At 43.7% G+C, this 15,830-nt stretch overlaps 1 protein-coding gene across 1 annotated transcript; it reads left to right on the forward strand.

Moving 5' to 3' along the window:
* The first annotated feature begins 307 nt into the window (after positions 1 to 307).
* Positions 308 to 15,483, forward strand: klf3 (Kruppel-like factor 3 (basic)). The gene is made up of 6 exons (XM_034593963.1): positions 308 to 556; positions 8,408 to 8,468; positions 8,944 to 9,487; positions 10,506 to 10,653; positions 13,045 to 13,211; positions 13,441 to 15,483. Exons 2-6 carry the CDS (start codon positions 8,427 to 8,429, stop codon positions 13,620 to 13,622), a joined length of 1,083 nt encoding a protein of 360 aa, XP_034449854.1. The 5' UTR covers positions 308 to 556; positions 8,408 to 8,426; the 3' UTR covers positions 13,623 to 15,483.
* Positions 15,484 to 15,830: the final 347 nt, after the last annotated feature.

A 15,830-nucleotide genomic window follows, 5' to 3' on the forward strand; every position in this document is an offset into this window, starting at 1 on the left:
GACCAGTAACACTCTGACATCTGTTGCTACAGATAATCACTGTAGTGGCTTGAAAAGGTTCCCAATTGTTGTCTCCTGTAAACTTGGAATGAAAATTGCAACACACACACACTCACACTGACACGCACGCACGCACGCACACACGCACACACGCACACACTCACACACTCAAACTCACACTCACACGAACTGGACCACCCCGCCCCAGCCCCGCCCAGCGGCCCGACCCCATGGAGAACAGACAGAGGATCATGTGACAGCGGCAGCAGTTTCCACACACACACACACACACACACACACACTCACACTCACAGAGTCCGAGAGTGAGAGAAGAGTTTCGTAACTTGGGGAAGTTAGCCGGAGCCATCGATCACTGGAGCGTCTTGTTGTTCTGTCTCTGGTGTCAGTGACACAGCGGAACATTGAGCGTCAGCTGCGTCACTTTTTCTGCGGAGTTGCCTCACTCTGTGTCGGACCTTTATTCTCTCCCCTCGCCGCCGAGGATCCAGCGTCTCCGCTCCAGGATTAAACTGAAGAACACTCGTCCGTCTGAGAAGTGAGTGTCCCGGTGACACCGGCTCGTCGCTGCTGTGGTGGAGCCAGTAAACTGTATTAGAATAAACTTTATTATAGGGGGGGGGGCCGGGGGGTCCATACATGTGGTGCTGCGGGTTCAGTTAAATGAGATCAAGCTGTTTGTGTGTAGTTTTGTGTTAATTAGTTAATTAGGGTCCCACACTATTACGTTAACGACCGTGCTTTCCGTTTTCTGTGTGTTAGCAGTGTCCACCTTTACACATGTGTAATGTTTCTAAAATGTATCGATCCGGTGGCTGATGCTCTCAACACATGCCGATAACATGGCAGCAGAGACAACGTTGTTTTAGGAGTCAGGGATTGTAATGTGGATTATTAGGATCGATTAGGTTGTTTCAAATAGAAAAGTGGTCAAAAAGTCAACGAGTTACCGTTTAGCTAAGTTACTTAATGTATAGTCTATGAAATGTCATAAAATAGGTAAAGAATATTGAGACCCTTAAAGAGACTTATTTTAGTGTCTTATTTCCCCCAAAAAATATTCAGATATTTAATTTAAAATAATATAAAATAATAAAAAAATCTAATAATGATTAAACCTAAATTTGACCCTAAAATCTGGAACCAGGGGATGTTTGCAATTTTGACCATAAATACCAGCTGAAAGGATTTATTGGATATGAAAATAGTTTCTAATTTACTGTAATTTGACTAATGATTGATTGATGAATTGTTACAGTTTTAGTACATGTGATGCTGATTCAGAATCAAGCTGAGAGTGCCAGACGAAGCTCAGTGTGGCTGCGTGGTGTAATACACAGACAGGAGTCTATCTGACAGGTGTGTGTGTGTGTGTGTGTGTGTGTGTGTGTGTGTGTGTGTGGCAGGGAGTGATAGTTTCAACAATCCCTAGGTGACACCTGAGTTTCTCCGTCTGTCCTCTCTCATTCACTACATCCTTGACAATACACATCTCTCTTTCTCTCTCTCTCTCTCTTTCTCTCTGTGTGTTTCTCCGTCTCTGTCTCTCCCTGTTTCCTGTGCTTTGTTTCAAGGCTGAGGCTTGCGTCACACATTCCACTTGGCATATGAAGCCCTTATCCTGTTTAGAGCCTGGAGTGAGAGAGAAAGAGGGAGAAAGAAGGGAGGAGAGAGGGATGTGGATGTGGGGGGTGGACGAGTGGAATGAGGGCGATCTCTCTGACTGACTTTGTACTCTTCTACTCTAGAAAAGTTTTTAAGAAGGAGAAAAAATTGAACAAAGCATTGACCTTTCTGTCTTTCTTTATTAATGTATTCGTCTCATTAGGGCCGCATGCACACGCCCAACACCCCACCCTCCACTACACCTCTTTTCCTGAATAAACATGCTGATGATATCTGGTGGAACAAAATGCGCAAGAGTGTGTACACACACACACACACACACACACACACTGCTCAAAGGGCATGTCCTAGAGAACATTAGGGCTAAACATTAAACCCCTGGATGCTGAAGCGTTGGTGATTCTCCATTAGAAGTTAAGGATATAAGGACACTGCGGTCCACAGACAGCCATAAACTTAAAAAGCTGTAAGTTGTTACACAACTTCACATGCGTGCCAGCGCGCGCACGCACGCACTCACACAGCCATGTGTGAGCACATGCACACACACTTGTGCAGTGTGTCTGTTCCTGCTCTTAAACCACTGGATTGAGCCACTGTGACAGTGTAGCTCTTTCTTACCATCCCCCCCTCCCCATGTTTGAGGTTCATTGAAGTTTTGTCATATTTTGGTTGAAACCCACTTCATTTTCTCCCTCGTTTCTGTCTCTGCCTTGTTCTTTCCACTTCCATTTTTACATAGTTTGGTCAGAGCGGCTGTTTTCTTTGCGCTCTCTCTCCTTCCATTCCCCCCCTCTGTCCTCTCATTCTTCGGGTATGGGAGGTTCAGTGTGTTGAGGGGAGGTGTGGGTAGGGGGGGGGGGGGGGGGGGGGGGGGCAGACAGGAAACCGCAGGCCCCCTGCAGCAGCACCCCCCATTTGGCTTCACTCTCCTCCTTCTCCTCCTCCTCCTCCTCCTTCCCTTCTTTACACCCCCCGACCCATCACGCAGTGTGGAAATAATAACAGTCAGACTAAACTCTGAGGGCTTCCGCTTCTCTCCCTCTCCCTCTCTCTTTCTCTGGCACTCGCTCTCGTTCTCTCCTTCCTCCGCTGTCTGGAAAGCCTCAACACTGCTGTCTTTGACAAGTTCGGCTTGAGGTGCATGTACATGAGCGTGTGTGTCTTTGTCAGGTTTTGAGTCTTGTGTCAACTCCAGTGTGTCTCTGAATGTGTGTATCCACATGTGTGTGGATGTGTGTGTAATGATGGATTCTGTTTCCTCTCCCCCTGCTGATGGCCCCCTCTGGCTTCCCCCCGAGGTCTGCGGGCCTGCAGCCCCACAGTCTGCTGGAGAGGAGCTGAGAGGGGCTATGGGCTTGTATATGTCTATATGTGCGTGTGTGCATGTGTGGGATGGGAGGAGTTGGCTGGGGCAGCTTGGATGAGGGAATAGGATGCCAAAATAAGAGGATAGGGGGCTTCAGCAGGGGCCTTAAAGTGAGGAGTCAAAGTAAGAGCATGTGACGCATTGTTAGAGGAGTCAGGAGAAGGAAGTGAGGTAAGGGGATGAAATAAGGGAGTAGGGAGGTACACTTGGGGGTTATGGATTGCAATAAGGGGTCAGGGGCATAAGAAGGACTATGGCGCAATGAGAGACCACACTGGAAATGAGCTCAGAAAAAGGAACATTTAAATGCTGGAATATTAGCTTGCCACCTTGATGAGTCACGTAATTGGGATCTTAATTTAAGTAAAGATTAGTTCATTCCCTTAGGGGTTTACATAGGTTAAGGTGTGAGTCAAGCTATAGTGTGTTCATAAGTTTCCCCTCCGTAAGCTACACATTGTGTTAATGCTCAAGAGCAGTTTGACTGGGACGGTTTGTGTGACAGTCGTGGTGTACGACATCGCCATGAGGTGAGACTGATGAGGTAAAGAGGTGATACAGAAAGAAACGGTGAAACATCAATAGCAGGGAACTGAAGGCCGTTAGTTTTCTCTCTCTCTGTGTGTGTGTGTGTGTGTGTGTGTGTGTGTGTGTGTGTGTGTGTGTGTGTGTGTGTGTGTGTGTGTGTGTGTGTGTGTGTGTGTGTGTGTGTGTGTGTGTGTGTGTGTGTGTGTGTGTGTGTGTGTGTGTGTGTGTGTGTGTGTGTGTGTGTGTGTGTGTGTGTGTGTGTGTGTTGCGGCGTGTTCTTGGACAAAGCTGTTGTCTGGAGGTTTCTGGTCTCTCTGGTGATCTCATCTTCTCCAGCCTGTTGCCATTAGAGTTTGTGTGTGTGTGTGTGCGAGTGTATGCATGCATGTGCGGTGCCCTGTTTGGGTCTGTGTGTGTTTAAGCATGCGTGCGTGTCTGTAATAATTCAGTCCTTTAGTGATTTAGTGTGTGTATTCTGTTGAGTTAGCAGAAACTTGGTGTGCAGTGTGTATAAGTACGTGTGTGTGTGTGTCTGTGTGTGGTTGAGTCGGTAGCCAGCGACTCCAAGCCACAATATTTTCCCCTTCAGTCATGTTGTTTTATATCATTCAAAGAGCGGCAGAGAAAAGGAGTGCGGGCTGGTGTGTGGTTCAGATAAACACGGTAGTAAAGACGTGAGTGATTGTTGAGGAGCGAGTGAAGAGGAGGTGTTGAAGAAGATGTGCGGAGTCCAAGGGTGGAAAGAGAAAGAGAGGGGGGGGGGGGGGTGCAGGAAGTGTTTGCTGAGTGGGTTGGGGTAGAGTACACAGTAGCTCTACTGACCTAGAAGGACAATATTTGCAGACCACACTTGACATGCACAAACACACACACACCCACATGTAGCGCACTGGGAAAAAATACTCCCCGACAACCAAGGTATGGCTACTTATTTACCAAATAGGCGCAGTGCTCTCTGGTTCCTTCACTTCACAGTTTATATACCCTCAGAGTTCCCAGCCGTAAACCTTTATATGCTCTGATAAAAAGAAGACCAGCTGCCTGATCTCTATCTGACAGAGAGAGTTTGTCGTCGTCCTGGAGATCAGTTTGACCCATTACAATATTCATTTTGTCAGAGCATTAGTGAAACTAAGAACGGACAAATATATTCAGTTTGCCTTCACATACAACAAAAAGCAGCAAATCAGTCACAACTGAGAAGCTTAAAGTTGAATTCTGGTAGTTTTCAACCTGGGCCATATAGGTTTATAAACGTGGGTGTGCAAATGAATGGCACTTTTGGAATCAGTCAAGTGGATCACCTCCGCCAGCAGCCGCGACAAGGCAGCTGTGGCTACAATGTAATCTTATGGGGCAACTGCGACAGTCCAAGAACGAGACTTTTAGTTGAGCAAGACGTGTAATCTCAATAGACTATAAAAAAAAAAACTGAATATTAATTTGAGCTTTTTTATTGGTGAGGAAAAAGTACTTTTAGAGGACATTTCGTGGACTGTCGCAGTTGCCCCCACAAGATTACATCATAGCCAAGTATCATTAATTTGCGAGCCGACTTGGGAACTAGGGATAACTGTTAGAAAAATGTTTAAATGATTTTCCATGGAGCAGCTAATCAATTAATGTACTTATAGCTGCAGCTGTGTTTGAAGCTGCATCACCGATTCAGAGAGAAATAAACAAGCTCCAGCTGCAGATCGACTCTAATCTCCTGAGGCTTTATGGTCTGTTGAGTTGCACTGAAGAAGATGTGCAGCTAAATTAAATTTTATTTCCTGCAATTGTCCACATTTTCTCAGACTCATTGTATTTATTCTTTTATGATCCAACCCAAGGGAAAGTTTGGTGTTTTTCACAAGGACAACCCCCCCACCCCCACTCACCTTCCTGTTGTCACATGTTGCCTGATAACTCTCCTCTGTTCATTGGCCTGTGTGGTAAACTCCAACCATCTGGAAAACACTCAAACTAAAAATTCAAACAATCAACACTAACTTGCTGTTGATCCTTATGTGACCCAGATCTCTGTCCCCATCGGCCAAATTGTTCAAACCAGAGACACATTTAACCCACTTATCCATAAGTAGCATGTCTCTCAAACGGCATAAATCACCCTCTGAGCAGGCCAGTCACGTTAATGGTATGTTCCCATGACTGCAAATGTTCTTTCGAGGTTTTAAATATATGCAGTGCTGTCTGAGGTTTTCAGAGATGAACCCTGATAACTTTGTTCCTAAAGGTAATTATGGCATTTCACACCTGTGTATGTACTGATGAAGGTACGCACGGCTCGTGTGAGCACAGGTATGTACAGGTAACTGTAAATCTTCTTCCAGTTGAGCCCAGCCCTGAAGTGAAGAGATAATTTGCATTCATTATATGTCAGTCATGCGTTAGTCTGAATCACTATGTCGACACCGTGGGTATGAACCTGTTTTTAAAATCCCCTTCAACCAGGCCTCTTACCGGGGGAAGCAAACTACGTGCTGAAAAGGGCGAGATTTCATTATGCAAATACACATTCAACATTTGTCTTTTACTGTTTGTGGGGAATTAGTCATTTTAATGATAGTGATCCTATGCTCAGACATCTTGTTTGAAGAAATACATCAAAGGAAATTGAAAGTTGGTGTCGCCACCTACAGTCAAAGAAAAGTATTGCCAGATAGCAGCAAAAGTTTCACAAATCAAGAAGCGATTGCTTTCCTTGCCTGTAAATGGCATTTATCTGCTTGTCTACATTTAAGTTGCAACTATGTTTTTGATGATAGCTCCCTGATAGAGCTGAATTAATAGTCGATTACACCATTACGCAACTGATAGAAATTTAATCAAACACAGTTTTGGGTATTGATTGCAGCATTTTTATATATATTGTAAACAAACATGTAATAAATGATCTATAACACACATACCATTTTAAATGGCAGATCTCATCAACAATCATAACTCCTCCTCGATCCAATATAAACAATTGATGGAGGGAAGGACTGGGAATTTCCCCTCTTACTACTGTTTTTTTCTTTTTGTCACTGTAGGGAAACTAACTGTTCGCTCTGCTTACCGTGTACAAACTGAGAGGGAGTTTTTTTCTTTTCCTGTTTCGTGATCTGTTTGTGGTTCGTAACTGTTCTTATTGTCACCTCTGTGTGAGGAACACGACCACAATATAGCAACTGCTTGACCTCCAGTTGAACTTCAATACAATACAAGCCCGGATTAGAAATAACACACCCTCAAAGACATCCGCACGCACGCACGCACGCACGCACGCACACACACACACACACACACACACACACACACACACACACACACACACACACACACACACACACACACACACACACACACACACACACACAGTTCCCACCTGCCTACAGCCTCTTTGTTTCATGGAGCCGGGTGAAGGGTGAGGCTTTAGTCGTCATGTTCACACCCTTCCTGACCCAGCAAGCAAGCATCCTGCTCTCTGATTGGTTTGCTCCCCATCTGGTGTGTGTGTGTGTGTGTGTTTTCGTGTGTGTGTTTTCGTGTGTGTGTGTGCGCACGCGCAGGCTTGCGGTAGGGTGTGACTGCCCCTGTTCTTGCCATTTGTTAATAATTAAAGGCTAACTTGTCTCCAGACTGTGGACTTTAATCAGGTCACACAAACATACACACAAACACACACACACAGACCCCCTCAGGGTACATTCTTTGACAGCTCATGTTGCCTGAATGCTCCAGTGATCTCACACGCACACACACATAAACACACTCATTTAGGCACAAACATGGAGTCATCATGGCTGCACCTGGTTATTCAAAGGCAACGTAACTAGAACCACCTTTGAAATCTCACACACTTTTGATCCAAACACTTGACAGGCCTTAGTAGGTTGTGTGTGTGTGTGTGTGTGTGTGTGTGTGTGTGTGTGTGTGTGTGTGTGTGTGTGTGTGTGTGTGTGTGTGTGTGTGTGTGTGTGTGTGTGTGTGTGTGTGTGTGTGTGTGTGTGTGTGTGTGTGTGTGTGTGTGTGTGTGTGTGTGTGTGTGTGTCACTGTGAAGTCTTCGACATGAGGCAGTTTCCAGGCTCATCACACCTGGAGCTGGTTGTGTTCTCGTAAAGCAACCCGTCGTAAAGTTGTCTTTAGCATTGTTTGAAAATGTCTAGCATTTTTAGAGAACACAACCCTGTTTAGTTAATATATTTTTATGGCTATTGTCTGACTTGAGTTACCGTAAGGCTGAGTGTGCTCCCCCTACTTGAGGTGATTCGTTTTTATCACCTCACGAGTGTGTGTGTGCATGCTTGGGTTGTTTGGCAGTTTTTTCTTATTCTTCTGCCAAGATGTAGTACTAATTAGGTATAATTTGAGGTACTTGTTCTCAATTTGACTTTTTCCCTTTTATGCTACTTGATACGTCTTGCGAACTGCATGCCAGAGAAAATACTCAAATATTTTACCTTTGTCTCCACTGCATTTAAGAAAGCATGTGATGAGATAACCGCACATTAATATGTTAAAAAACAGTGGTCAGCAACCCTACAAAAACAGCAGTGTCTAGTTGAAGCCTTATTGTCATGTTATGACATGTTAGACATTTGACTGAACATGTCACCACTAAACTGATTTAATTTTAACTACTATTTGAATCCTAAGGACGTAACACTCCATTATTTCAGAAAATAAAGTTTTGGAAAAGTCTTAAAACTGAATTGAACTTGATGAAACTATCACATCACAACCCTCCACGTTATCTCGTGACCCTCACAATACTGTCCTCTTTCCTCTGGTCATGGACCATTACTGAAGAGGAAAGTAAATGAACAAAGTTTAAGAGTGTGAGTTATTAATCTGTGTGTGGTTGTTTTATTTTGTAGGAGCCTGGCCAGTGCAGCCATGCTGATGTATGATTACCCTCTGAAGCCAGACATGGAGACGGTAAGACACATGTGTTTGTGTGCTCCCGTCATGCCTGAGCATGTTTTTGATGCCATACAGTATCTTTGACCCACACACACACACACACACACACACACACACACACACACACACACACACACACACACACACTCTTGCTACGTGTCTAGACAGAGTGGTTCCCACATTCCGACTCTTCCTGGACAAACAGGCTGCTATACAGTGGACATTTGCATACAATGGGTACACACACTGCCAGGCAGCAGGCTAATGAACACACACACACACACACACACACTGTACTTTGAGACATAACAGTTATCTGCTCCCACACAGAACTGAGTTTAAAGTTTTTTGGCCGGCTGTAGTTGTTTGTGAGGCAGAAATATGTTTTCCCTGTTATTGAACACAGAACCGGAAATTTTTAACTCTCCGCTCTTTTGTCTTCCTCCACTGCTTCCTTCTTCTGTATCCTCTCTTTCTCTTTCGCTCACAGTCATTCTACTCTTCGCTTGTGAAAAGCCCAGAGCCGTACAGAGTGATCTTCCCCCATCCCGCCCCCCTCTACCACACGCACATGCACGCCTTCGCCCAGTCCCACACCCCCAGCAACCCCACACACACCCAGCTGGAGCCAGTTGATCTGTCACTCAGCAAGCGCTCCTCCTCCAGCTCATCCTCCTCCTCTCCTCCCTGCTCCTCCGCCTCCTCCCCGGCCTCCTCGCGCAGCTCTCCGCCCTCGCCTCACAGCACAGCGAGCCGCGCCTCCCCCCGCTGCTCCCCTCCGCACGCCCAGCTGCGCTCCTCGCCCTCCCACGCCATCCCGCCGCCCACTGCCTCGCTTCCTTACACCACCATGGTGACTCCTCTGATCAGCTCGGGATCCGGGGTCATTCAGGGGTCAGGGGTCATGGTGTCTCCGGTCATGGTGCCTCTGTCAGTCCTGTACTCATCGTCCCTCCACCTGCACCAGCCCATAATGATGAGCCAAGCCGTCGCCTGTGACGACGACCACCATCGGAGCAGGGAGCACAAGACAGGTGAGTTTCAGTCTTTTACTCAGTGCAGTTTCCTGTTAGATTGAGTTGATTAAAATTAAATGATCATAATTAGTCATTAAATAACAAGGAATTTAAAACAGGAAATAACTTCACAACTACATGACAACATCTTATGAGTAATGTGCTGACTCTCCTTTTCTCCAAATAAAATGTTCCCATTTAATGTCGAACTTTCTTCTTAACTGTTGACATATCTTTTACTGACAATGAGGAAGTGCTTTTCATTTCCTCTGTTAGAATAACACAATAGCAGATTCTTGTTTCCTGAGGGAGCCATGTTTTTTTTGTATTCCTGTTTTCTGTGGTCAGCTGGAGGTCACTGATGGACAAAGGTCACCATCTCTCACTCTCCAGTCTGTGACAGGCACAGATATGAGTGGACAATGATTAAATTCATACATGACTGTCAGATTCATCTTATCATAGTGTTTGCTTGTGATCCCCATATGGAAAAACACATAAATTCTAATTAAATAAGTTGAAAACAATCTATGTAACTATGGAGGATTAAGAGTCTACAGCAGCACTAGCAGCTCTATTAGGATGTACTTGTAGGGCCCTGAGTCAAGTGTTGAATGCTAACATCATAATCTAAAGTTTGGGCCAAATTAGATGTCCAATTCTACCACAATCCAATCCATTCAATAGTTGCTGAGATATTTTATTCTGGAAAAGTATGGGATATGGAGCGATGAACATTGCAGGTATCTTTGTATCAGGAAAAATCGGACTGTTAAAAGTGAGAAACAATTCCTGGATCCGCCCCCTGATCTGGATCCTCTCCAAAATTGAATCAGTTCTTCCTTGACCCATATAACATTCTTCCACCAAGTTTCGTGGAAATCCGTCTTTTAGTTTTTGCGTATTCTTGCTTACAATCAAACAAACCAACAAACAAACATCATTTCAAGTGTAAGATACTAATATCATAATAATGTGAATAAAACCGGACCATATTGACCAGTTCACATCTGCTGATCTTTTTACATCTACCCAGTTCACTCTGCTAAGCCCCTGGAGCTACGAGGCGACGCCCACGACCTGCACAAGCCAATCAAAACAGAGCCTTGCCCTGAGCTTCTTCATGACTTCCACAACAGCCACGAGATGAAATCATCGGTCATCAGGATACCACACGAATATGAGTAAGTGGCCCACCAGCACGCCCACACACATTTAACTCTCTTTAACTTTATATGGAAGCGATTGTCAGAGCCCTTCCTCGTCTGCTCCTGTTGTAACCTTTTTAAAAAGGCGAGGACCTAAATCCTGCTATATTTTGAGAGCAGGATTTGGGTCCCGATAACAAAACTGCCCTTTTGTGACACCATGGGGAAATGGTCCTCAAAAGATGGTAAAAACATTAACTTACATTAGCCTATTTCACGGAGGATCAATAACCAATAATGGGTGATTGCAGGGATTTATTCAGAGATTAAATCTCCAGTCTCTCCAGTCAAATATTAGAAACCCAGCATTTTTCATACTCATCCTCACTGAGGTTTTCTGTGTGTTGGCAAACTCTGGGAAACTGTGCAGAGGTGGCAGTTATGATACGGCCTCGACACGCTCTGATATCTCTGTTTCTCGCAGTGGGAATGTGGGCGAGCAGATGTCATCTTTGAAAGATGCTCAGAGATACGTTTTTTTTGTAGTTTTAAGAGATAACACATGCAAAACCAGTATCACAACACACCTTTTACACGTTGACTCTACAGCATGCAGGGGTGTGTCGGATTCCTTGATTCCTCTGTGGCGTCTTTTATTCTCTTACTTCCAGTCTCGTCGGCACCTCTCACCACGTCGCCCAATCGCCTCCACACGAGTTCTTATCAGCCATCTCGTTCCCGTCACCTCCCACATTCCTCTTCCCATCTCTCCTTTCTCTCTCCTCTTTCCTACACTCAGCACTTCCTGTATTTTCTTTTTTTTAGCTCATTGTCCAGCATCTCCCACTCCTTCTTTCACTCCCCTCCACTTCCTGTTCCTCCTCTCCTTCCTCCTCCTGTTTCATCTTCTGTAAAGTACCAGCGTTTCTTCTAAAGAAATTAAAGCAGGTCAGTTATAGATGTAGTAGTGAGGGTAGGTTGCAATTTAGTTCTGGCTTTTGTGTGTGTACACACACACACACACACACACGCAGACAAACAAATCTTTTACAGTAGTTGTTAGTGTGGTTGCCATCACAGTTGTCACCGTGCCAACCGTGAAATAACTTGACCCTTAAGAAAAATGACTGGGTGTGTCTGTCATCAACTCACTTCTCCAAAAACAAAAAACAAACACACACACACACACACACACACACACACACACACACACACACACACACACACACATTCGTGCACCTTTTCTTTTCGTGGGGATTTTCAGCACATTCCTCTATGCAGAACTGATCTGTGAGGGATTTATATTTCAACACTCGACACCTGCTCTCAACTGCCACTTACACACACCCACACGCACATTAACGCACACACACTTTAATGATGACACTGTAAGCGCAGAGAGACAACTCCTTGTTTTTTTTCTTTCCTCGAAAATGTTGCTTTTCACCTCTACTTGCCTCACTCCTCTTCTTTTCTTTCATATTCTGTTGTTCTTTGACAGACTTAAATGTAATAATTTTGTACAAAATAGCATTTTTTCCCAATACACACACACACACACACACCTGCACAGAGAATAGTTTTAGAAACCTTATCCGCTTGGGCCCGTTGAAGTTTGGGTGTGTGACTAGGAAGATTGTTGCCAAGTTGCATCTGCTGTTACACACTTTTTTCCATTTAATTTCTCAAACATTCAAGTTGTACGTGTGCATCGCACACAGAGATTCATATCAGATTCCATTGAATGAATTGTTGAATGGTGAAATGACAAAGACAATGACAAAAATGCGAGAGGCGACGGGACAAAGCGAAGGCGTGGTAGACTGGAAAAGGCGGGAGGTGTTTTTCAACTTCCTGACGGGTAAAAGTTGTTATTGCATCGGTGAGAGAAACTGCAGCCAAATTAAACTTCCATTTAGGTTTCACCATCATGCAGGAGGTGGCTGTCACATGACACCAGCAGCCCCTGCTGGTCAAATCATAAAAAGAAGGGGTGATGCTGTCCACTGCAGTTAAAGGTTGAGTGTGTAAGATTTAGGTGAAAGGGATCTAGTGGCAGAAATTGAATATAAAATAATCTTAGTGATGTTTTAACTAGTGTGTTTCATCTAAATTGTATGAATTGTTGTATTCTTTACCTAGAATGAACCCTATATATATAAATACTTAATATTTCATCTGGAGCCGGTGCTCTCAACAGAGGCCACCATGTTCTTTACAGTAGCCCAGACTGGACAAAACTAAACACCTTTTGAGTTTTTATGATGACTGAATATTATCACAGGTTCTCTTTCATGTTTGGAAGTGGCATGTGAGGTGAGGGGTATTCAGCTGCAACATGCAACTTCACCACTAGATGTCACTAAATTCTACACATTGCCCCTTTAACGCTAAAAATCTTTTTTGTTTACTCTGTGTTTGTCTCAGGGGAAACAACCCGTCAGTAATAGTCCATTCAGGCACGAAGCATCCTCTCCCCGCTGACTCTCCCGACACGCTGAAGAAGCGACGGATTCACCTCTGTGACTTCAGCGGCTGCAACAAAGTGTACACCAAGAGCTCCCACCTCAAAGCACACCGCAGGACACACACCGGTGAGACACTGGAGAAATCCTCTTTAATGCTCTTTTACAAAACTTGTAGAAACTGTTAAAAGGGAGATTGCTCTTTCCACACTTGCTAATGTTTGCTAGTTGTGGGAACTGTTTCTCTGTAATTGTCTAAGCTCTCAACCTTACTATGTAAAGTGCTTTGACATAATGTATGTTGTGATTTGGTGCAATACAAATTTAATTTAATTAAATATTGTTTTTCTCCGTGTAGGTGAGAAGCCCTACAAGTGCATGTGGGAGGGCTGCACGTGGAAGTTCGCCCGCTCAGACGAGCTGACGAGACACTTCCGCAAGCACACGGGAGTCAAACCGTTCCAGTGTCCCGACTGCGAACGCAGCTTCTCCCGCTCTGACCACCTGGCTTTGCACAAGAAGCGCCACCTCCTGGTGTGAAGCAGCTCCCGCGGGAAACTTGAAAAGAAACTCACTCAGTGCTGGTTTCATTGTCGGACTGTACCACTTTGACTTGAGTTATTTTGTTTTCTTTTAAAGGAGCTGGCCTTAATCAATGGACTCTGACGGGGAGGGGGTAATTGTTCCTCAGGGTGCACGTTTAGACCCTTTCACCTCATTAGCCTGTATCATGAGCTGGTGTCACCCATCACATTCATTATAATAGAAATGTGGGTGTCACAGCGGACGTCTGATCTGCCACACTTTTCGAGAAAGAGGCTGCAATATCTCAGCTGGCCTGAGAACAGCACCCTCTGCTGGCCACAACTGCATCGACACCACACAGCATGCTCAAGCTTTTCTTTTTGCAACATCAGCTCTCGTTTCTCTGCGTGCATTCCAGTACAGATTGTGGACACATACACACACACTCGCTAGCTAGGCCAAAATAATGTGAATCTTCGCAGAATGTATTATATCACACCTACTGTGCGCTGTGTCATACATACTTCAGCTTACTTCCATCAGCGCAGCTACCGGTGACATAATGCTAACGTTAACTCCACACCCACCTCATCCGCCTGAACCCGCTTACATCATGAAGTGTATAAAAAACAAAACAAATAAACAGGTAGCTAATGCTCACTTACCCTCTGTACATACATACAATGCACACGTTTAACGGCACACACAGCGGAACACATGCACTTATTAAAAGCAGCTCGGTCTTGCGTGTGCTCTTGGTTTTTGGGTTGAAGAGAAAACGGGGACTGTGGGTCTCATTCATTTTCAGAGTGAAGTGTTTTTTTATGTTTTCATTCAGAAATGTGAACGTAGCTGCACAGGGGGCATTATCGTGTCAGCGAGGAAAAAGACATCACTCGGTTGGTTTAAGGGTAGAAGCAATGAAATGTCTTACCGATGTTTTATATCAAAGTTTTATGTATCTATGAACGTGTGGTTTATGTTGTGACACCGTGGTAGCCTTTTTTTTTATTCTATGACACTTTTATATGGGATAACAATACAAAATGCAAAGCAGGGAAATTTGCTCATTAATCTTTCTGTTTTTCAGGAGCAAATGTTTAATTCCAACACGCCTCAAAGGAGGATCTGTTTAAAAAGACTCATGTGATTCCAATCCAAGGTTGCAAAAGTTTCTAGAACACCATCAAACCTCTTTTTTTAAAATGCCATCACCACTTTAGAGCAGGACTTATTTTACTTCAGCTTCAGGAGAACAAAGCAGTTTTTTGCGTATAGCATATTTGTACAACTCTAAAGTGCACTTTATATATATATACATAAATACAACCACATGATGTATAAAACATTCCCAGAGCCAAACTTTTTCAAATTTCTTTAATCGTAGAGATCTGCTGGTCAGTTTGATCACAGGTGTGGTGTAATATCAATTGAAGGTTTGAGCCTTTCTCTTATTTACATACACACACACACACACACACACACCGAATGTATGGACTCAGCTAGCTGCATTTGCTCCTGGATTCTTTGCGCAGTTTTTGCTTGTATATGTTATTGTATCTCTGCAAATATAAGTTGTAATATCTATATATCTATATATATGTGTGTATATATATGTACGTAAACATATATATACATGTCACAAATGATTATTAGACTGAAAGGGCAATTAAAGGTTTTTATTAAGCATGATTTTGATACTCTCATCATAATGGATATTATACGTGTCTATAATAAAGCCTATTTTCTTTTTAATCTAAACGTTGGCTATTCAAAGGGAACATGTTAAACTGTGAACATATATCTGTACAGGTCTATCTGCAAGTTTGCATCTATTTTAAAACAGAATATTCATACCACTTAATAAACGTATTGACAATATTTGTAGTTTTCGGAGCTGTGTGTTAAATTCTGTGTGTGTGTGTGTGTGTGTGTGGCTTTGCTGGAACTGGTGACAATTCGTGAGCAAATTAGTTGATCGACATATGATTCATTCACATCTACAATATTTTGACAGTTTTTCGAATCATTTAAGTCAGTTTTATATGATAATAAATCTTTATTTATTTGAGTGTTGCTTTGTAGCTTTGACTTTAGCTTCAACTTCAGTTTATTTGTGGTGAAATATGATCCATGGGGAGGCCGTGTGCTGAGCTACCCAGAGCTAGTAATCTGATTTAAAGATTTAAACATCAGTGTAATGTAATTAAGTCCATTTACTTA

This window comes from Hippoglossus hippoglossus, chromosome 1, assembly GCF_009819705.1.
Source record: "Hippoglossus hippoglossus isolate fHipHip1 chromosome 1, fHipHip1.pri, whole genome shotgun sequence".
Lineage (NCBI taxonomy): Eukaryota > Metazoa > Chordata > Actinopteri > Pleuronectiformes > Pleuronectidae > Hippoglossus > Hippoglossus hippoglossus.